Genomic DNA, 22,413 nt, shown 5'->3' on the forward strand with positions numbered 1-22,413 from the left:
TTTCTCGATATGAGCTGACGAGAAATTCAAATTCAGTTTCACGCAGTTAAATCAGCATCAGCATCTTTTTGATAAGTTTTGTTTCCTGTATGACTTCTGGAAATTGAGACACTGAGATGACAGATTAGAGGAACACTTTATAAACATTATTTATATATGTGTATATAATCAGCTGTAGGGGTCAGTCAGTCAGGCTGTAAACATGTTTGTTTCTGCTGTGAAGTTGGACATTTGAACATGATTCTGAATAAAATAAGATAGAAAACAGATCTCACCCTTGTTTATACATGTTAGTATACATGTGTCTAAAGTTAAGTTTTCCACCTGCACAGATGTTTAAAAAAAAAGGTTGAAACTGAGGCACTGAGGTGGATTTGAGCTGTTTTAACAGGGACGGTGGAAGCTGCTGACTAATGTGTGAAACGCAGGAAAAACTGGACAGAAGAATGAGCGAATCAGAGAGGAGGAGCCAGGCGATGGCTGAGAACAGGATCTGGAGGTATGATAGTCAGATAGGAGGGCTCTTCCTGAGTCGAGCTGCTCGTCTGTGTGCGGTTGGTCTCTGGCTTCCTCCTCTCCTTCAAACTATGGACCGAACCCGCTGAACAGTTACTTCTCTTTAGAAACACTCGAGCCGTGTTGAAGGTAAGAAAACTTCTTGTTTTTTTTTCCTTGCATGTTTTTACTTCACCTCTCAGCTTTCATTGACCCGGTTAATCCCACTCCTTGTAGCCTGCAGGGTGAAGTGTGTGTGTGTGAAACTCAACACAAAAAGGCTTTTAGAAAGCTACACCTTGTATTTGTGTGTGTGTGTTCTCAGTTAATCTGCATGTTGTTGGAAAGACTGTTATTTTTCTGTGCACAGCAAACTTTATCAGAGAGTTGAAGACCCCTAAAAAAATCTCTGGTATGCAGCTGATCCGTTCAGGTCCCTGCATGTGTGAAGGCAGTTCAAATATCTTTATTTCCTCTCCCCCACACCGGTTCACTGCTTTCTGAATTCTCCTGTTCTCATGTGGTTTACAAGAATCAAGCGCCTCTGTGCCAAGTATAATAACCAAATCTGATCTCAGATACACAATGCAAACACTGTGCTCGCTTATTCATCATAATAAATGTTCTTCCTTCCTGATTCCTGCTGCACCAGCAACAGACAAATTAATTAATGAATAGTGGCACAAATACTATATTTGTACATGGCACGTCTGGGTGGAACTGATAGTTCCTCCTTTTCACTAAGACTGGAAAAAAAAAGCCACACTGCATACTTGGTGGATGAAGTTATGAGGCAGCATTGCTTCACATTTTGAATATTTCTGCAGACTAACCTGCAGAATGTGAATTATTTGAACTAATGAGTGTTTAAGTCAAGTCAAAAATCGCATGTGTGCAACCAGAAGTTGACCTGAAAGCACTTTGGCGTGTTTGCAAATCTTCCGGTCAGTGTGTGATACGTGCAGAAAGCTCGCTGGTGTGTATTTCCACAGGCGGAGGTGTTATACAACCAGCGAATGTTCCTGAAGGGATTGAACTTCTCTCTCTCTGCAGGAACATTTAGTGTTTTTCACTTTATCTGCGACGTGTTTGAAGAGGACTTTAGAGGTCTGCACTTGTGGAAATGTCTGAGGTAGCAAAACAAGTTTAAGTAACTGATAAAATCTGAGAAATGTGATAATCAAACAAATAAAACGAGCCGGTCTGTGAGCGAGCGGAATAAAACATCTGCGCCCTGATAAGATATCTTCATGGGCTGTAACTCTGACTCGAGGTATTGGTGGTATTTCACACTTCTAGCCGTCAAACGAGGAAATAGCACCTGCAACTATTTCACACACTGCTCTTCTCTTTACTTACTGTCAGAGACACTCGGCCTTTCCCAGCAAATCATTTCAACAGACGTCCGTACAACGAACGCACAAACCTCCCTGATGCTGTGTGAAGGTGATCAGCGGCCTCGCTGTGATGCTGAGAGATGATAGAGAGGAAACAACTTTTTATCTTTGCACTGACGCTCTGAATAAAGACGAAGCTTGTAAAGTTATTGTAAACATATTTAGTCTATTTATTATTGTCATATATCATCAGAAAGTTGAGGGACGTCAGGCTGAAATATTCAGATTTTTAGCGCCAACAACCAGGTGACGTCACGTAACACAACTCCCTCCAGCCATAGAAAACATTGTATTGTTTTGACAGGTGGAGTTAGTGCCATTGATATTATTATTAACACGTCATTAAGCTGGACACCTGACACCTGAGTCAGTCTCCATAAGTCCCCATGTCCAAATGTCCAACTTCACAGCAGAAATAAACATGTTTACAGCCTGGCACAAAAAACAGTTTTGGTCTCTGTAGCTAATTTCCCCGTTCATGACAACTGTACTGAGGGTGAATTTATATACAACTCACCTGTTCACATTATATTAAGGCTTAAAGTTATGCAGGGTTAAGAGCGTGGATGCTTTGATTGACAGGTGGGCGCTGTTACAGGTGACTTGGCTTCATTCACTATGGTCAAATGTTTCCTCGAGGGGTTTTTGGATCTCCAAAAAGGGACGGTAAACCTTTTATTGGCCACATGGGGGCAGCAGAAACACGGACACCTTTACTTTGACTTGTAGAAGCTGTTTCATTAAAGGGGGCAGGTGAACTTCTTAGAGTACAACCCAACTGAAATGGTGAAATATTTTAGATCTTTGGCCACATTATAAGAACATCATCATTTGGATCTGTGTTTGTGTCACCCGATGGATGGAAGTCCAACGTTCTCTCTCGGTCGTTGCTCTGGTTTTGGTATCAAATCAGTTAATGACTGCGAGCGCTGAAACGAAAAGTTTCAGACATAAAAACCAAAACAAAGAGCTGAAAGATACCAACATGCTCTGTAGAGCTGAGAGGAAGTCGGGTTGTAATTCTCTGTAGGTTTGTCTGGCAAAGACGTTCTCGTGTGCAACCACAGATGTTGCAGCTCGGTCACAAGTAAACAGTCATGAGATCCATTGTCACTATAAAATAAATGAATAGCTGCTTTAAAGTCATCTCTGTCTTTCTCTTTGCAGATGAGTGACCAAGACAGCAGCAGCACCTCCGCCTCTCAAACAGAGGAAGAGCTGGAGGAAGAGCTGGAGATGGATGGAGAGGTGAACGGAGAGGTGAACGGAGAGGTGGAAGGTGAACAAGAAGAAGACAATGACAGAAGCAGTGAGCGGTCAGCAGCTCCCAGCCTGTCCAGCTTCTCCTCGTCCCTGCGCGCCGTCATTCGCATCAAGCAGAAGTACCAGGCCATGAAGAAGCGGCGGCAGGAGCTCGCCCTGGGCCTGGGCGGAGCAGGGAACCCCACAGGAGCTGCACCACGAACCAGCCCCAAAATCTTCACCTTCGATGGGCTCACCCCAATTGCGTACTCCACCCTGGCGGCAGCTGCCCCTCAGAGGAAGAAGAGGAAAAGGAGGAAACGGGTGCTGTTTCCCAACAGTGGAGGGTGCAGGGCGCCGCCAAAGCAGGAGCAGAGCCGGGCAAAGTACTGCCTCTACCTGCTGTTTGCCATCGTCTTCATGCAGGTACAGCGACCAAATCCAACTTCTACTAAGACCGAGAAGCCTTTTCTCCTCAGTGGACTTTAAATTCATGTAAAAATACTTGTGGAAGGACAAGAATTAGTCTTTTGCAGCAAAATTAGAAGGAGGTCTTGGGTTGGATGTCAACATGGGCCCAAATCCACTTGAGGTTTTACTCAAGTTGATCAACATTAAGGTCAAACCTGTCGGTTAAAGGTCCAGTAGTAAGATTTAAGCAGATATATTGACAGACAGGGAATAAAATCTTCATAACTATGTTTTCATTACCATATAATCACCGGAAAATAAGAATTTTGTGTTTTACAATGAGCCTTTTACAAACTTAACAGCCCCTAAAATCCATCGATCTAACATCTCATCTTGAGATTATTCCACTCACGACAACAGAAAGGACACAGTGTACGAACAGAAGTATCTGAATTGAGACACACTGTTTCCCCATTCACTCTTCAGCTTGCATTAGTCTATAAGTATGTACCCAGAAAAGCACTTCACTTTCACTGTAATGCATTGTGTGCAGTGTGTGAATATAGACTTTACACGTTCAGTCATGTCACATAAAACACACTCAGGCCTCAGGTTCTGGCCGGCGTCCCACATCATCAAGTTGTTGTTTCTTCTTCACTTTCAGTTGTTTAAATGGGCCGGAGTGTATTTCCTGTTTAGGGTTTGCAGCCGAGTGGAAATTTTCTTTGAAAAGATGGCAGCAGATTACATTACAGTGTCAGAGCATGTCTGAGAGATAAAGATAACAATGCGCTGCGTGTTATGTTTTCAGTTCTAGACTTTTGGTAGATTATATTGGATTTTATTTGTTCTAAGCAGATTTTTTAATATTTAATCTGCAAGAGGAACAGCAAGGAAGTTAAACAATGCAAAATACAAAATGTATTTTAGCCAACTAAACAATCAATGTCATTCTAGGTGAGCGCAATATTTAAAGTATTTTCACAGCTTTTTCTTTCACACAGGAAGCTGAAGCTTCACTTCGCTTCATTTAAGCTCTCAGAGTACAGGGGGAGTTGTTGTCGGTCTGACACTGCTTCGATCTGCATTAATTAAGATGTGCACTAACATGTTCAAATACCAAAGTCACAGAATAACACACACAAACTAACGGAGCAACCGCTTTAAACTGGGAGTGCACCAACCACGATCTACTGACTGACAACTCGTATTGTGGGGTCACCAAGACCAGAGTATATCAAGACTGAGACAACTGAGGGGGTCGAGACCAAGACAGTATTCAGCCAACTTAGGTAGCTTACATGTAGCTAATATTCCCAAATCTCTGAGCGAGGTCCAAACCTCGCAGCCTTCTCAGTAAATGTTTTTCAGGAACTCTTTTAGAAAGGCAGACGACATTACCTCGCACAACAGTCGAGCTTTGGGTAGTGACAGAAAGAATGAGATCGCGAATACAAGTGGCCGAAATGAGCTTCCTTCGCTGGGTGGCTGGGCTCTCCCTTAGAGATAGGGTGAGAAGCTCGGCCATCCGCGAGGAGCTCAGAGTAGAACCGATGCTCCTCCGCATCGAGAGGAACCAGCTGAGGTGGCTCGGGCATCTCGTGAGGATGCCTCCTGGACGTCTCCCTGGTGAGATGTTCCGGGCACGTCCCTCCGGGAGACGGCTGCTGCCCCCGTGACCCGTTAACGGATAAAGCGGGAGAAGTCGACGACGGCGAACACGGCAGTTGCTGTTTCTACGCTGCCTTGGTCGGTTTTGTTTGTTGTTTTGGTGTTTGAACATGTTAATGCAGATCCAAACAGCATTGGACCAACAATAACTCCCGTGTTCTGAGAGGTAAAATGATTTTACTGAAGGGAGTTTGGTGGCTTTGGAGAAAGAGGTACAAGGTTTCAGTCTGACAGTGAGGTAAAGCTCTGAAAATATTTTAAATATAGCGTACACTTAGCTTGGCTCGTGGTTTGTAACCTCGACCTGAACTTTTTGAACTGTTTCTCAGCTGCTTTTTCTGTCACTTCTTAAAATCTCCTGCAGCTTTGGTCTTGACCGGTCTTAAAATAAAATCTTCTTTGTCCCAGACCGAGACAAGACCGAATACAAATCCAGTTTTTTCCAAGACGAGACCTTCAAACAGTGGTCTTGAGAAGTCTTGAGTGCTACAACAGTGTCACTTTAATCTCAAATTCAAACTAACCCTTTAACAGTTACGTGTGGTGATTTCTTGCATAGTAGCTTATCTGTCACTTCTTTCTTCCCAGGTGTATAACGCCATAGAGAACCTAGACGACCACGTCCTCAGGTACGACCTGGAGGGGCTGGAGAAGACACTGAGGAGAGAGGTGTTTGGGCAGCAGGGAGCGGTGGAGGGTCTGCTGTCCCATCTGAAGGACTACCTTTCCACCTACGTCCACAACAAGCCCCTGGTGGTGTCCCTGCACGGCCCCAGCGGTGTGGGCAAGAGCCACCTGGGACGCCTCTTGGCCGGACACTTCCGCTCCGTGGTTGGGGAGACGCTGGTGCTCCAGTACTACGTCCTCCATCACTGCCCCCAGGAGGCAAACGCCTTGCACTGCGCCAGCGACCTCTCCGCTATCATCTCGGAGATGGTCGAACGAGCCGAGGAGGAGGAGAAGATCCCGCTCTTCATCTTCGACGAGGCCGAGCACATGCACGACGAGATCCTGGACGTGCTGTCGCAGCTCGTCGCCTCGAAACAGTCCAACGAATACCTGAACGCCATCTACTTGTTCCTCAGCAATCTGGGTCATGCACACATCACCAAGCATATGCTACACAACTCCTCGAGTATTTCCATGGGGATGTCGGCATCCGGTCGTCATAGTAACCTCGTAAAAGAGCTGACTCCGATATTACGCAACACTCTGGAGAAGCTTCACATATTGTGGACAGAGGCCGACATCTTGCCTCTGGGCCTTTTGGAGAAAGGTCACGTGATGGAGTGCTTCCTGGACGAAATGACTCGCGAGGGGTTCTACCCGGATCATACCAACATAGAGCGCCTCGCGGGGGAGATCGAATATTACCCCACGGTAGGGGGGCACGAATATTCTCAGACAGGCTGCAAGCAAGTAGTGGCTAAAGTCAATCTGCTGTGAAATCCTCTGCAGGGATGTCGTTTGGATGTTTCACATTCTTGGAACCATGAAGAAACAGGGCGTGAGAAGTGCATGTGGGTCTGCGGCTTATGAAACTTGAATGACACATCTCAGTTCTGCAGTTGTGAAAGGAGAAAAGAGAAGAAGTCTGCACACGGACGAAGGACGCTGAAGACGTTCGGCTCTGTCGCAGGAAATGGCGAAAAAAGCTTGTGAAGAAGTTTGAGTCCACAAACGGTTCTTAAAGGTTCAGAAAAACCTCCAGTGGTATCCGCTCATACAGAGAAATCCTCTGGTTGACAGCGAGGTCTGGAAAGAGACACTACCGCTGATTTTTATTTTGTTTATTTTGTCATTTTGTTGGCCAGTTTCAACCACTTTGCTCCAGAAAGTTGAAAGTTTGTACATACATTTATGTTTTTTTTTTTTTTTTCAAATTTATGCCAGCATGACGTTGACATTTCTGGTTTTGAGCTAAATCTCAACAACGATCGGATGGACTGTCATGAAATTTACTATAAATATTCATGGTCCTCAGTGGATGATCCTTTGATCTATTTAGTGCCACCCGCATGTCAAATGTGTCACGAAGAAGTTCAACTGACTTTCCTCGGTTTTGAGCTTAATATCTCAGTAACAATTGGACTGTCATGAAATGTGCTACAAATATTCATGGTCCTCTGTGGGTGATCCTCTGATTGGTCCCATGCTTTTTTTTTTCTTTTTTTTTTAAGCGACAGCCGCATGTCAAATGCAACTGACTGTGATCGTGCTCTGATGGATTTTACATTTTTGCTTTTGGATAGATTGTCACGACATTTGGTTCAAGCATTCGTGTTCCTCTGAGGATTAACAATCACACTCCCATCAACCTCAACTGTACATTGTGTTTTGTGCTAATTAGCTACCATTATTGCACATGTATCAAACATGGCAAACATGTTAGCATTATCATTTTAAGCATGTTTGCATGAAGTGGTAACATCCGTGTCTGTGAAGTAAAACCCCCAAAAAACTGCAGTTCCTCTTGTCATCCACTTGAGGCTGGCTCCAGAAGTGAGTCAGTCTCCATAAGTCCCCATGTTCAAATGAACAGTTTGTGGATTATCATGATTTGGGTGAAATGACCATTTAACCACTTCACACCTGCTTTAATGAGGCAGCTCAATCTGCGATTAATTGAGACTGATACTGATTTGTTTTGTAAGGTAAGGTCAGATATTTATAATGTCAGAGATGTCAAATGCAGCACGGTTTTTATTCTAGACTCTATAGATATTTCTAATGTGTAAACCTGTGGATTTAGTTAAATATTATAGGATGAATCTTGCAATCTTCCTTATCTTTGTTTAGTACGTTCCTGGTTATTTATTAATGATTTCTTTTTAATGATTTTTGCATGTTGACACCTGAGGAAATGAACTTCAAATCAACAGACTTGCACTAGCACTGAGTTACATTTTTACTGGCCTGATGAGATTTAATGAATCGTATGTTAATGTCCTTGTATTCAGTTTATATTATCTAATATAAACTTGGAATTAAAGACACAATGTTTAAACAAAGTTTGTAATTTTTTTATAAATACTTGTTTGTTTTCTTGCAGCGTTAAATGAAAACCGATGAGCTCCCGCTGCCTCTAAAAGCTCATTCTAAGGTAACAAAAGCTCCATATTTCTTATTCTATAGATGAATGAAAACATGCTCATGAATATTATATTCCATCTGTGCCACATTCTGCCTTAAATCTTACACACTGGACCTTTAAAACAGCTGTAATCAAACTCGGGCCACAACTTAACTCACCTTTAAAGGTCCAGTGTGAAAGATTTAGGAGTATTTATTAGCAGGAATTGAATCCAATATTTATAAGTATGTTTTAATTCAGTGTTCAGTCAGCTAAAAATAAGAATTGTTGTGTTTTTGTTGTCTTAAAATGAGACCTCAATATCGACAGTGAGAGATAGATGTGGGGTGCAATGAAGGTTTCTAACGGAGTGAAGTATTAATGAAGCCTCCATGTGGTCAAGTATTTGGCAGCTGAAGATGCAGAGGAGTTGATATTGGACTCAAATTTATCAGATCGACCTAAAATATTTCAGCAGAGTTTGCTGCAGACTCATCTATTTATATAAAAAGAATAAAAACACTGTTCAGACATTGTTTTAAATCTTTTTTTTTATTATTATTAGAATTCCCTTAATTGACATTTGGAAAAAAAATGAGGTACTGTGTCTAAGTGACAAAGAAAAATGAGCTTCATAAAAACAACAACAGGATAGTCACGACCTCTTACGTAATCCTATCGGATGTTTCTAATCACATTTTATGTACAGATCTGAGGAGTGGAGGTTGTTCTGAGAGAGAGAAGAGAGCACCGACAGCAACAAGCGCAGTCCCCGAGCAACACAAGGAAACAGCTGGCCGGCGAGTTAAGAGATAAATCTACGAGGCGGCGTGCGCGTGTGGGAAGTGTTCTCGCTTTGTTCGAGGCGGATAGATGAAAACAATATTGTAGAAATGCGAACTAACTACGTAAGCTACCAGAAGATTCCACAAACATTGATTTCACCTACCGAAGCGCTAAAGATCTTTCTTTTTTAAATCCTTAAATTTAGTCCTTCATGCAGGAGCCTTTAAACTCTCGACCACCTTTGATAATTCAGTCATATGTTCATAAAACGTGTCGTATCAAAACATTTATCGGAGTGAATCGTCCACAGACGTATTCAAACCAACAAAAACAAAAAAAAAGCGACAGCACCTTTTTTTTTTTTTAAACCAATCCTTCAGCTCTGCATCCATGACTCTCATTCTCACATGCTGAATACAGAAGAGCTACACGTGTACACCAACGACTACTTCATCCAAAACCTACAGGGAAAATAAATAGTGTCACTTCAGTAACCATGAGAAAGATCCACAGCTGTCAGTTCCAACACACGACCTCACGACCCGAGACTCGACTGTTACTGTCAGAACTGCTCATGAAATGTGTGAACGAGGAGGAGGGCGAGTTCAGAGTGAGGCTACATGAGGAGTGTGTGTGTGTGTGTGTGAGGAGGGGAAGGGAGGGCAGAGGAGTGTGTGGTGATGTGGTTCAGGGCTTTTTCTTCTTCTTTGTTGGTGGGTTTGAGTTCTTCCCCCTTTTTTTTATGCCTCCAGCTCGAAGCCCATGCCGACTTTGTGTCCGCCGGCGTTGAAGTTCTTCCCGTCGATCAGGGCGGAGAGGGTGACCTTCACACCTGCGGAGACACGAAACAGAGTTACCGCCAGATTCCAACGGGCGCGGCGTGCACGACACGCGGCCACTCTAGTCAATGTTTCCTTGAGCTGACAGGAAGTCAGACACACAAAAAGCATAGAGAATCCGCTGGATTTTCAAAATTAAAACACCCCGTGCAAAACAAAAATTTCTGACTTTATCTCAGAATTTCAATTTCTTTCTCAAAATCTGACTATTCCTTAAATTTCTGCCTTAAAAAAGAAAAATTCTGACTCTTAAACTTAGAATTCTGAAATTTCTGACTTTTTCCGTCAAAATTTCTGACTCAGAATTTTCAGACCTGACTTTTTCCGTCAAAATTTCTGACTCAGAATTTTCAGACTTTTCCCCCTAAAATTCTGACTTTTCCTAAAAAAAAAAAATGTTTTCTGAATTTTTTTTAAAAATCTGTTTCTTAAATTTCTGACTTTTTTCAGAATTAACTTTTTTTCTCAATTTGACTTTCTCCTCGAAATTCTACTTTTCCCTCAAACTTCTGACTTTTTTTTCTCAAAATTTGACTATTCTTTAAATTTCTGACTTTTAAAAAAAACTTCTGACTCAAACTCAAAATTCTGATTTTAAAACTAAAATTTCTGACTTTTACCGTCAAAATTTCTGACTGAGAATTTTCAGACTTTTTCTCAATTCTGTCATTTCCTAAAAAAAAAAAGTCCTCAAAATATTAAAAATTTAACTTTTTCCCCAATTCTGACTTTGTTTCTCAAATTTCTGACTTTTCCCCCTAAAATTCTGACTTTTCAAAAAAAAAAAATGTTTTTCTAAAAAAAAATCTGTTTCTTAAATTTATGACTTTTTTCAGAATTAAATTTTTTTTCTCAAAATGTGTCTTTTTTCTCAATTTGACTTTCTCCTCGAAATTCTACTTTTCCCTCAAACTTCTGACTTTTTTTCTCAAAATTTGACTATTCTTTAAATTTCTGACTTTTTAAAAAAACTTCTGACTCAAACTCAGAATTCTGATTTTAAAACTAAAATTTCTGACTTTTTCCCTCGAAAATCCTACTTTTTTTCCAGAATTCAGATTTTTTTCCCCCTTAAAATTCTGACTGTATCTCAAATTTCTGACTTTTTGCAGCATTTTTACACATGTAGGAGCATATTTAGAAGCACATAAACCGGGAAAATGACCAACTCTGCGTTTAACGCTTTCTTTCTAAACATATAGGCATTCTGCACAGATCATGATGAAGATAACAGGGGCTCCAAATTCTAAAAAATAAAAATAAATTAGTTGGTCTTCAGGGTTTCCTTTCTTTCTTTTTTCAGAAACGTTCTATCAGAGGACAATCTTCACCCGTGTGCCTAGAAATAAGACGTGAGTCAGTGCAAACTTCAGGACTCATTTCAAAAAGACTGAACACGTCAGACTGAAAATAAAATAAATCAGATGTTTTGATGATGATTAGTGCTGAATATGTTGAATGAGAATGTGTTCAGTCGTGCTGATGCTGTTTGAGGGCAGATATAATTAAGGATAGGACAGATTGATAGTGATGCTGTCATTATGAATTCGTGAGAAGAAGAAAAACTGTTGCAACATCGTGAATCATGTTGATCTACACTGACTGTGATTAGGTACCTACCTGGCCGAAGGCTCTGGGTGTAGCCTACTCCGATCAGACTGGCATTGTTCACTTTGGCCTGTGGGGCAGAAACACGATGAGACAAAACAGCCAACCAGCAGACCTGCTGACTTAAATTTGACTCAACCACAAAGAGTTGGATCACTCACAGACAGAGAGGCGTCTTTATCCAGCTTATATTTGGCAGCGATGCCGAAACGAGTGTTGTTGCTGCCAGCGGTCCAGGCCAGAGTGACCGCCGTCTCCAGCTCGTCGTTCACTTTCTGATAGATGGAGCCGCCGAACTCTGTCCCGTCGTTACTGAGAGAGGAGAGAAAATTACATTTTTAAGACTTTCCTTTAAACAATCAGGAGCAGTGAGGCTGATGTCTGATGTGAGTCTTTGTGTCTGATGTGAGTCTTTGTGTCTGACACGAGTCTTTGTGTCTGACGCGAGTCTTTGTGTCTGACAGCTGTTTCTAGTCTGTCTGCGTCTGATAAACCGTCAATAAATAATTATTATTGTTGTCTTTGGTTTATTGATACTAATCATTGTTTTGTTTTTACAAAAGAACATTAAAAAATGATTTTGATTGCACGAACATTTTCATAAAGTTGGAAACTAACAAGGTAAATAAATAAACAAACAGGAGGAAGGGAAGATGAAGGAATAGGGGGAGGAGAAGAAAAAAAAAAGGAGAAGTAGAAGGAGGAATTGAAAATCAATGCCGGAGACGCTGAGATATCATCAGAGTTTGCCTGGTTAACATGTCTTAAACTTTGAAATAAGTCTTTAAAAATGTCCCTGATGATCCACAGAGGACTAACTCACACGTTGGTGTGCAGCTGGAAGTCTCCGGCCCGGTATCCGAGGGCGAAATTGTTCTGGGCCAGTTTGGACTTGGCCGTGTCGAAGGCCATCTGGTAGCCAGCCAGCCAGCCCTCGTAGCCCAGCACAGCAGCAGCGTGGATGATGGGACCCTCGAAGTCAACGTCACAGCCCAGGTTCATGTAGTCACGCTTGTAGCCGGTCTTCAGCTTACCGCTCTTCTTACTGAAGAAAAACAAGACGTGTTTACCGTTATACAACCCAGCACGACAGCACACCTGACTCAATATCACTCCGCCATCTCCACCACATCACATCCTGAAAACATTTAACACGTGAACAAATATTAAGTACACTTACTGAAGTAACACACCTGAATTTCTTTAATGAATATTCTGGATTTTAAGGAGCTCTTAGAGCGCCTCGTTTACACAGGTGAGCGCCTCGTTTACACAGGTGAGTGAGGCTGATTGATTGCCAGGTGTTAGGTGTTCAATTTTTATTTTGAGAGCCCCAAAAAATTAAAATCTTTTGATCATTTGTTTAATTTAAGTTGGTAATTGTTGTATAATCACAATATTACATGAGAGGGTGTGGCTTTAACGCCATTATTGGCACTTACAGACCTGACCACACATAATGACGTTAAAGCCACACTCTCTCATGTAATATTTCTTAATTAAAATGTTTAATACTCGAATATTAGAGCCTGAAATATCTTCTTTCTGTGCCGTAGAGCTCTATTGTTGTTGAAAAGTTAGTTTACGTTGACTCAAACCCAAATGCATCAACCTGCTGCCACTAATACTCAACTAGAGCGCCAAATGTGGATTCATCCGTCCCCAACAAACCTGTTAATTGTTGAGTCATATTTGGGTTTTCAAATGAGGTCAAAGAAATGAGTGTAAGAGGGAAGAAGTCATAAGTGATAAAGTAAATGTGATTTAAAGGAGAAGTGAGTCAGGTCGTGTATCGAGGTGTGAAAATAGCAGCTAATTACGGACGCGGCTACGAGAAACTAGTGCTCTGACTTCAGTGTTCCCGTCACTATCAGGCCTGACCTACAGTTTAAACGTATTACATAATGTTTCATTCATTAATCCCGTAAAGGAATGGTATCACTGATCCACACAATGAGAAGCAGACTCACCCCGTGTTCGGTACAAAAGACGCGTCCAAGGCGACCTTCAGTCCTTGAGTCAACTGCAGGTGAAGTGAAACCGTGTGTCAACATTCAGACTTTAACAATGTCATTTTATCAGTTGTGAAACGTGAGCGTGAACATGTTAACGTCACAGACCTGATCCTCCACAGTGACTTCAGTGGCCAGCGTGTTATCCGTGTTCCACTTCTGGTTGAAGCTCAGGCCCAGCTCCTTCATCTTGTATTTGGTCTCCAGGCTCCCTGCAGCTTTCCCTGTGTCTGTGTTACTGGAGCCGGATGTGTTGAACTCCTGACGGGGAGACGAAGCGTCAGTACGACAGAGTTAATCACACGCGACGGACTGACGTTTATCAGAGAAGATCCAGAGAGAAAAAACCAGGAGGGGAGAAAGTGCCAAAATAAACCATCAGAGGCGTAAAACACCGAGACGACTGTGAGACAACCCCGAACATGAATCCATGCAAGACACCAGCAACACGTGAAGGACAGAAAACAAACAGAACAACACACCGACACATTTAATGATTTGAATTATTATAAGACACCAACAGAGTGCACGGTTAAAAAACAAGAAAATATAAAAGTACCTGTTCAAACTGTTCAAATGTTTTTCCACCTGTAAGTTGTCTGAATATCTAGTGGAAGTATTTAAACTGTGCACTTCAGCACAGCGTTGTAGTCAAGACCAAGACAGTATAGAACTTCTTTAGATAGCTGATATCGGCCAAGTCTCCTTGGACGAGGCATTTTTCCGGCTGTCTCAGTCAGCAGTCTGTTGCAGGATTTACAGACTGATGTGTTTTCTTTTTTGGACGCCGAATTAAAGTTTAAGTAGTCAAATTTTATTACAGAAGATTTGACTGACATCTCCTCAGCTCCTTCTTCTGTCTCTCATGTTCCCCACCCTTCGGTTTAGTGATTTCCCTACAGGTCTGGTCTTGAAGACCGAGTAAAAACGCTGTGGATTCTGAGACGAGATCTTCAATGCTTTAGCATGTTCGGTTGCTGACTGACCTTTCAGCTTTGTGTAGACGCCGACAAGCAGTTTTTATTTATTCCTATCCTCTCGCACCGTCCAACATTTTACACGAGTGTGTAAATTTACGTTCTATAAAGTTCCACAATGTTACAAAGAAAGCACTTCTTCATATTCTGCTTGCTTCTGAGTAAACTGTTGGTCGTCTATGAGACGTGGAGCAGTGAATGAGTGTTGAGGACACTTTAGGTCTCCAGTTTGTGGACGGTGCAGGGCGCTGCTCGTCATCTTTCTCTTTAAGAAGAGTGTTAACTGGAAACTGATGATTAACGAGGTTTGGACGCAGACGTCTGTCACACCACGACACATCTACAGAGGTGAAAAGTTTAAAAAACCAGACGGGAAATGTGGCAGCAAAGAGTCGACGGTCCGACCTGAAGCTCAACGAATCGACATCGAAATCCAACTTAATGAGACGCCGATGAAAGAAACGTCAGCGCCGTCAGATTAGAGAGGAACGAAGAGGAATGAATTATGATGTGGAAAGATTTGAAGGTCTCCTCAAAGACTCACGTGTTTCCATGCTCACGCTATATCAGAGTACATAACTGCGTTCACACTGTGGTATTACGGTAAAATACGGCGTACTGTGAGAAACGGTCAAAAATCTGACTCGCCAGCTCGTGACAGGAAGCTGCTGTGTTTGCAGTGAATACTTCAATATATAAATAAAAGCTGTACATATGTTTTGTTTATATTTTGGCACCAGTTCACAAAGTCGTAAAAGTCATTTCTGTCCAGCCGTGCTCGAACTGGGACGACACTACGCTGCTGAAATTAGCACGTTACACCAGGAAGTACACAGTGCACTACATAGAAATGTACTAACGGAAGTATTCGAGGTGAAAAAAACACATTATTATTATTGTTATTATTTCTGTCACTCTGTGACCAAAATTCGGTGAGATCAGTAAACATCTGTCAACATTAATTTAGCCTTTTATTGGCCAAACACGATCTATACCTGCGTTAAATCAAAGACTGCAGTGAGTCATACGTGTCTCTTGTTTGATTCTCAGACAGTAAAACATTGTCCTTATAAATAAATAAATAACTGAATGATATTTCTCATCTGTCATTTCAAAGTTTTCCTCCTGCAAAATGTCCAGATATCTGAAACCTGCCTGATACGCAACAATATGTTAGTTTGTTTTGTTTTTTTAACAGGACATAATGAAGAAAAACACACTTGGGTTGATTGAGATCTGTTAATTATATCCAGTTTATGTTTAGAATTCTTAAATTTTATGGTAAGTTCACAGTTTTAGAGCATTTTGTCAAAAACAAAAACTGTTTTTCCTCTTCAAAAACACACCGACTCTCACCGTCCGTCCACCTACACGTTACATGAACACACACCTTTAATTTATCGTCCTCTGGGCCAGGAGTCTATTTAAATGTGACACACGTCACCTTATTGATCAAATATAGAGTTTAATATTTGAGTTTTCAAAGAAAGCACCTTGGACTTTAGGAACAAAAACAGACAGATTAACGGACGATGAACTTAAAAAAGACAAATAATAAATAATAAAAGACATTCTCTACAAAAAGAAAAGGTTAGATCTGATTAGCAGTGATGTGACAGAACAAGCTGTTAAAACACGTTAATATTCATGCTGTTCATGAGTGAGGACACAAACAAAATGTGCGGATGATAACGGCACGATGGCGGTCGTTAAAGCTCCGACTCCGATCTTACCATCTACATTAGAGCACGAGCAGTCCGGCACAGAGGGCAGCAGCATGGAGACAGAGCAGCGAGTTAGAGGAGAGAGAGAGAGAGACAGGCAGAGAGACAGACAGGCCACAAAAACAAACACAGGCTTGTCGTGTTTCTCTGCGACAGAGCGCAGCTTCAGCCGACAAGCAGCATCTGCATCAGCATCAGCATCAGCACCGCTCGCCGACCTGCAAACCTTCAAGCTCCGGGTCACAGGTCACAGTTTAAAGGTGTGTGGGATGAAGTGTTACAGGGGGAGGAGGCAGCGGGCTGGGAAATGACAACAGGTTATATATAAAAATGAATAAATATCCTCACCACTCCGCTCTGTGATTTGGTCTTTAGGTCCAGCTTCACGACGCCAAAGCCTGGAGGATTAAAAGAAAGACGGACGCGAATAAACATTTAAACGACAAGTTCTCACTGAAATATCAGAAAATCTGTTCGTTCAATATGAATCTGGAGTCATCTTAGCTCAGCTCGAGCACATAATCTCCTGTAAAAACCACGACATGTCGCTCTTTGCACGGATTAAACATCAGAGGTATGACATGTTAACTAGCGAGCTTTAGAGTATTCCTTCAATTCAAATTATCTGCAGGGACGTGGGTTAATGTTTTGATATTTAAGGGTAAACTTGGAAGACAAAATCTCGAGGCTGAAACTATAATTATTACACAACATTACTCTCAGGTTTCGTAGTTCAATACCTGCGTTTTCTTTCCAGGTTTGGCTGTTAACATTAAATGGAGGTGAGCTGTGTTTCGTGTGAACACTGTGATGGACGATCCGTTAATCTGTCGACCACTTTCTCGATTTATAGATTCATCATGTGGTCTAGATAAATGTCCTTTTTTTTTTTTTTTAAGGTGACGTCTTGGACCAACTCGAAAATCGAAATATCAGAGAAAAGCATCAAACCCTCGAAGCTGGAATGAGGTCATCATTATCAAAACAGTTGCTGATTATTGTCTGTTGATCGATTTATTGACTAATCATTGCAGCTCCGTAGCTTTCTCTCTTTAACGTCTCCTGGTGGATCCAGTCGTTCTAGTCGATGTTTCAAACCCGACCAGCGCCTCTCTCCGCTCGGCTGTTTTATATTTTACGATCTGCACTGATCGGCTCGAGCTGACAGGAAGTCAGACACAGAAACAGCGTAGACACTCTGCTCGGATTTCAAAATAAAACACAACTGTACAAATTGTAGCATACTTACATATTTAGAAGCACATGAACCAGAAAAATCGGAGCAAATCTGAGCAAGTTAACAAAGTCTGACACGACCACGTTCCCGGTGTGAATCTGCAGTTACTCAGCTCAACAGATTCATGGCAATAATTAATTATTAATAAAAGTACCATGACTTATTGGACTGGGTTTGAAACACACATTCCTGCCCATTAATGATCGCACAATTTATGATTTATTAATTAACAATACAGACAGATATTTCAATGGAACATTTCATAAACTGTGATAAAGAACTGTATCCATATTGCACACACTGAACTCAAACATACAAAGATAATATTAGAGAGTTTCAGTCCGACTCTGTTAACAGTTAATAATTGACTCTTTGGGCTTAGACAGTACTCACCGTAGCCTTTGCTGAATATATCCTTGGCAGCCTTGCCCAGGTCTGAGTATGAAGGAGGGACAGCCATTGTGCTGGAGGAGACAGAAGTCAGCAACGTCAACCAACGGCTCAGAGAGCAACATGCAACACGTTTCTGCAACAGGCAACACGTTTCTGCAACAGGCAACACGTTTCTGCAACAGGCAACACGTTGGGGCTTTAACAGGGTGATAACCTGATACAGATCGCTGAGTTTCATCGCTGGTGCTTGTTTTTGTGTGACGACATAAATCAAACCACCTGTTTGTGCACAGGTTGTTTTAATGATTTTAAAAAGGAGCGAGAGTCAGAGTCTAGGGATGTAACGATGCATCATGACACGATTAAAAATCGGTTTTTCTTCGCGAATGCGAGAGAAGTGGGATGTGTTCTTTTTCTTACGTTATCTAAAAAAAAAAAAAATCACTGGTTGGTGACTCATTTGTTCAATGTCAGACGTCAAGTCACGTGACTTACGTCACTACGTAGGTACGGAGCGCAGAGCGAGGGAAGACATGGCGACGGTAGAAAACAGAGGACGCACCGCGCAGTTTGAAATCATTTTGGATTCCCTATATACACAAATACAATCGTACAACATGTAAGTTGCAATTTTTTTTATAAGAGAACACAAACTGTTTGAGAGTTTCTGAGGAAAGCAACTAAGATTTTTTTTCCTACAAATAAAAAGATAATTTTATTTGGTCATAATATGTCTGTAGCTCATTTTGATAAAAAAAAAAATAAGAAAATCGTATCGTGAACAAAAAAAAGTGAACCATATCGAGTCGTGAGTTGAGTGTATCGTTACATCCCTACGTCACATCTGATGGTGCACCACCCGTGAATGAAGGAAAGCAGACAGCAGCAGCAGCAGCAGAAGTCAGTCCGCTCAAACAAAGCAGGGACTGTCTTGTTATTATAATTAAACCGGCCGAGCCGAGTCGAGCCTGCCGGTGAGCTCCAGCAGCAGAAAGGGAACAAGCTGTTCCCTTTTTAGAGGCAGCAGCAGGGAACATGTGAAGCTGTGCAGCTCTCAAGGTTGTAGAGGGAGGCCTTCATCCTCATCCTGATGATGATGATGATGCACACGATCAAGTGTAGGAGATGTGAGAGATCTCTGCATGAACAATGTCTTTTATTATTTGGGACAAAGGACAGCAGATGGGCCAGCAGAGGAGGTGTGTGTGTGTGTGTGTGTGTGTGTGTGTGTGCGTGTGTGTAGGGGGGGTTGACAGCTAGAGTAGAGTAGCTAACTAGCAATGATACACACATTGTAACCCCCCGAAAAAACACAATGTAAACCCCTAAAAAACGCATTGAAACCACCTAAAAAACATAATGTAACCACCTAAAAAACACATCGTAACCCCCTAAAAAACGCATCGTAACCCCCTAAAAAACGCATCGTAACCCCCTAGAAAACATAATGTAACCCCCTAAAAAACGCATCATAACCCCCTAAAAAACACAATGTAACCCCCTAAAAAACACAATGTAACCCCCTAAAAAACACATTGTAACCACCTAAAAAACACAATGTAACCACCTAAAAAACACAATGTAACCACCTAAAAGAACACAATGTAACCCCCTAAAAAACGCATCGTAAACCCCTAAAAAACACAATGTAACCACCTAAAAAACACAATGTAACCCCCTAAAAAACACAATGTAACCACCTAAAAAACACAATGTAACCCCCTAAGAAACACATTGTAAACCCCTAAAAAACACAATGTAACCCCCTAAGAAACACAATGTAACCCCCTAAAAAAACGCATCGTAACCCCCTAAAAAACACAATGTAACCACCTAAAAAACACAATGTAACCCCCTAAAAAACACAATGTAACCACCTAAAAAACGCACTGTAACCCCCTAAAAAAACACATCGTAACCACCTAAAAAACACATCGTAACCCCCTAAGAAACACAATGTAACCCCCTAAAAAACATCGTAACCCCCTAAGAAACACAATGTAACCCCCTAAAAAACATATTGTAACCCCCTAAAAAACATATTGTAACCCCCTAAAAAACACAATGTAACCCCCTAAGAAACACATCGTAACCCCCTAAGAAACACATCGTAACCCCCTAAGAAACACAATGTAACCCCCTAAAAAAACGCATCGTAACCCCCTAAAAAACACATTGTAACCCACTAAAAAACACAATGTAACCCCCTAAAAAAAACACATTGTAACCCCCTAAAAAACACAATGTAACCACCTAAAAAAAACACATCGTAACCCCCTAAAAAACACAATGTAACCCCCTAAAAAACACAATGTAACCACCTAAAAAACACAATGTAACCACCTAAAAAAACGCATCGTAACCCCCTAAAAAACACAATGTAACCCCCTAAAAAACACAATGTAACCACCTAAAAAACACAATGTAACCACCTAAAAAAACACAATGTAACCCCCTAAAAACACATTGTAACCCCTTAAAAAACACAATGTAACCCCCTAAGAAACACAATGTAACCCCCTAAGAAACACAATGTAACCCCCTAAGAAACGCACTGTAACCCCTACACATATACACACACATGCACACACATGCACACACACCCCACCTACACACCCCTTCACAGCTGTGGAGGGGTGTGTAGGTAGGGTGTGTGTGTGTGGCTAGTTAGCAGCTAAATGCTAAACTAAACTCGCAGTTTATAATGGCTGCTCTATCACGCAGGGATTAAACTGTGCGTTACAAGGCTGAGCATCGTTACACACACACACACACACACACACACACACACACACACACACACACACACACACACACACACCGCGAGCTAAATCCCGCTAGCTGCGAGGCTAACCTTATCAAAGCGGCGGGAACCGTTACGTTAATTATCATCAGATTGTTACATTATTTAACGTTATATTCACGTTTACCCAGCGTTGTTTGAGTGTTTGCGTGCCGTTCTTACCGGTGTGACGTCGGTTCTTTGTCGGTTCTTTGTCGGTTCTTTGTCGGTTCTTTCGTTTCGTCCCTGACGTGATGCTGCACTGACAGCTAGCTTAGCTCAACAGGGGCACAATGAAGGAGACACACGGAGCATGCGCGGTGTCACGGCAGGAAGTGAGGGGCTTTAAAAAATAAAAGCCTTGAATTGATTTTATACATATATTATATTATATTATATTTACACTACCTTACCTTACTTATTAGTATTTATATTATATTATATTATCAGTACATTACATTACATTCACTCTGATATATATTATATTTATTATATAATATTACATTATTTATATTACATTACTTACATTACATTACATTACATTACATTACATTATATTATTTATATTATATTATATACATGCATATATTTATATTATATTATATTATATTCTATTATATTAAATTAAATTAAATCATATTAAATTAAATTAAATCAAATTTAATTATGATGTTTTACTTTAATTTACATTTATTTACATTATTTATTTGGTATTTTACATGAATAAATATAGAATAAATAAGGTATGCATTGATAACTCCCATTAAGAAAATTATTTTATGTATTACAAGTTTTTGAAGTTCACATATGGCATATATGTGTTGCTGTCATGTCTCTGTTGGACTTTTCTTTGTTTGCTGGCACAGTACAGTTTACTTCTGCTGTGACTAACATCTGTTTTGCCGTAGATAGACGGCTGCCCCGGGATATTTGAATATTAGTGCTGATAAGTACTAAACATCTGTTCTGACAAACAGATACGGAGCGCTCTTATCTCCTGAGATGACTTTAAAAAGAAACCGCCTTCAACAATCTAAGATAAGCACACTTTAGTGGATGTGAGCCAGCAAATCCCAGTAAGAGAATCTCTCTGTGAGATGTCTTCACTTTAAGTATTTACATCTTTTATATCATAAAAATACTCAAATTATGTTCTGCATTTAAAGTTAACCAAACCAATTAATAGTAATTAATTAATTATAATTCATATTTTGTTATTTTCCCAATAATGTCACCATGTTACCATTTTTTAATTAAATTAAATATATACCCACTGTTAATGCCAAGTGATTACCTGTTGTTTTCACATTACTACCACACTACAACACGTTGTTATTGTACTATCATTATTATTATTATTTCCAAAATTGTCCCTGAATTATTACAAACAGATACATATTTAATTACAGATCCTTTCAAATACATTTGTACGTAATTAAAAATAATAGTAGTAGTTTTCCATAAATTTACAGTTTTGTTTGTTTGATTCAGTTTGATTCCTTTCTTTGTTTAGTTATTATTAATAGCCTAATTTATGACATTTTATTCCTAAAAACTGCAAATATTTTATTACTTTTATGGTATTTTCTGATAAAATCATACAAACCTGTGAAAAGACAACAACAACAAAATGAAACTAGAATTTTTATCCTGCCTTTCTATCAAATATTAAGATTTCTGTTCTGAAAAATGTTTCAAATTAGTGCATTTTAGATTACATAATTCCTCATTTGAACTTTTTATACAAAAAATAATGTCATGTCACC

General features: G+C 40.7%; 2 protein-coding genes across 3 annotated transcripts; one reads left to right on the forward strand and one right to left on the reverse strand.

Annotated features, from left to right (window-relative positions):
- Positions 1-346: 346 nt before the first annotated feature.
- On the forward strand, positions 347-8,818 carry tor4aa (torsin family 4, member Aa). Its single transcript, XM_010750708.3, has 3 exons — positions 347-645; positions 3,060-3,560; positions 5,805-8,818. The coding sequence occupies exons 2-3, from the start codon at positions 3,060-3,062 to the stop codon at positions 6,660-6,662; spliced, it is 1,359 nt and encodes a 452-aa protein (XP_010749010.2). The 5' UTR covers positions 347-645; the 3' UTR covers positions 6,663-8,818.
- Positions 8,819-9,427: 609 nt separating this feature from the next.
- On the reverse strand, positions 9,428-20,966 carry zgc:56235 (Voltage-dependent anion-selective channel protein 2-like). Of its 2 annotated transcripts, XM_010750700.3 has the most exons (10): positions 20,831-20,966; positions 17,866-17,936; positions 16,584-16,633; positions 16,245-16,247; positions 13,643-13,795; positions 13,493-13,545; positions 12,346-12,567; positions 11,684-11,834; positions 11,535-11,592; positions 9,428-9,907 (listed from the first exon to the last, which is right to left on the reverse strand). In XM_010750700.3, the coding sequence occupies exons 2-10, from the start codon at positions 17,930-17,932 to the stop codon at positions 9,816-9,818; spliced, it is 849 nt and encodes a 282-aa protein (XP_010749002.1). In that variant the 5' UTR covers positions 17,933-17,936; positions 20,831-20,966; the 3' UTR covers positions 9,428-9,815. The 2 variants fall into 2 exon arrangements, with proteins under 2 accessions (XP_010749002.1, XP_010749003.1); XM_010750701.3 differs by lacking the exon at positions 16,245-16,247 and having other exon boundaries at positions 20,831-20,965.
- Positions 20,967-22,413: the final 1,447 nt, after the last annotated feature.

The sequence above is a fragment of the Larimichthys crocea genome, chromosome IX (genome assembly GCF_000972845.2).
Source record: "Larimichthys crocea isolate SSNF chromosome IX, L_crocea_2.0, whole genome shotgun sequence".
NCBI lineage: Eukaryota > Metazoa > Chordata > Actinopteri > Sciaenidae > Larimichthys > Larimichthys crocea.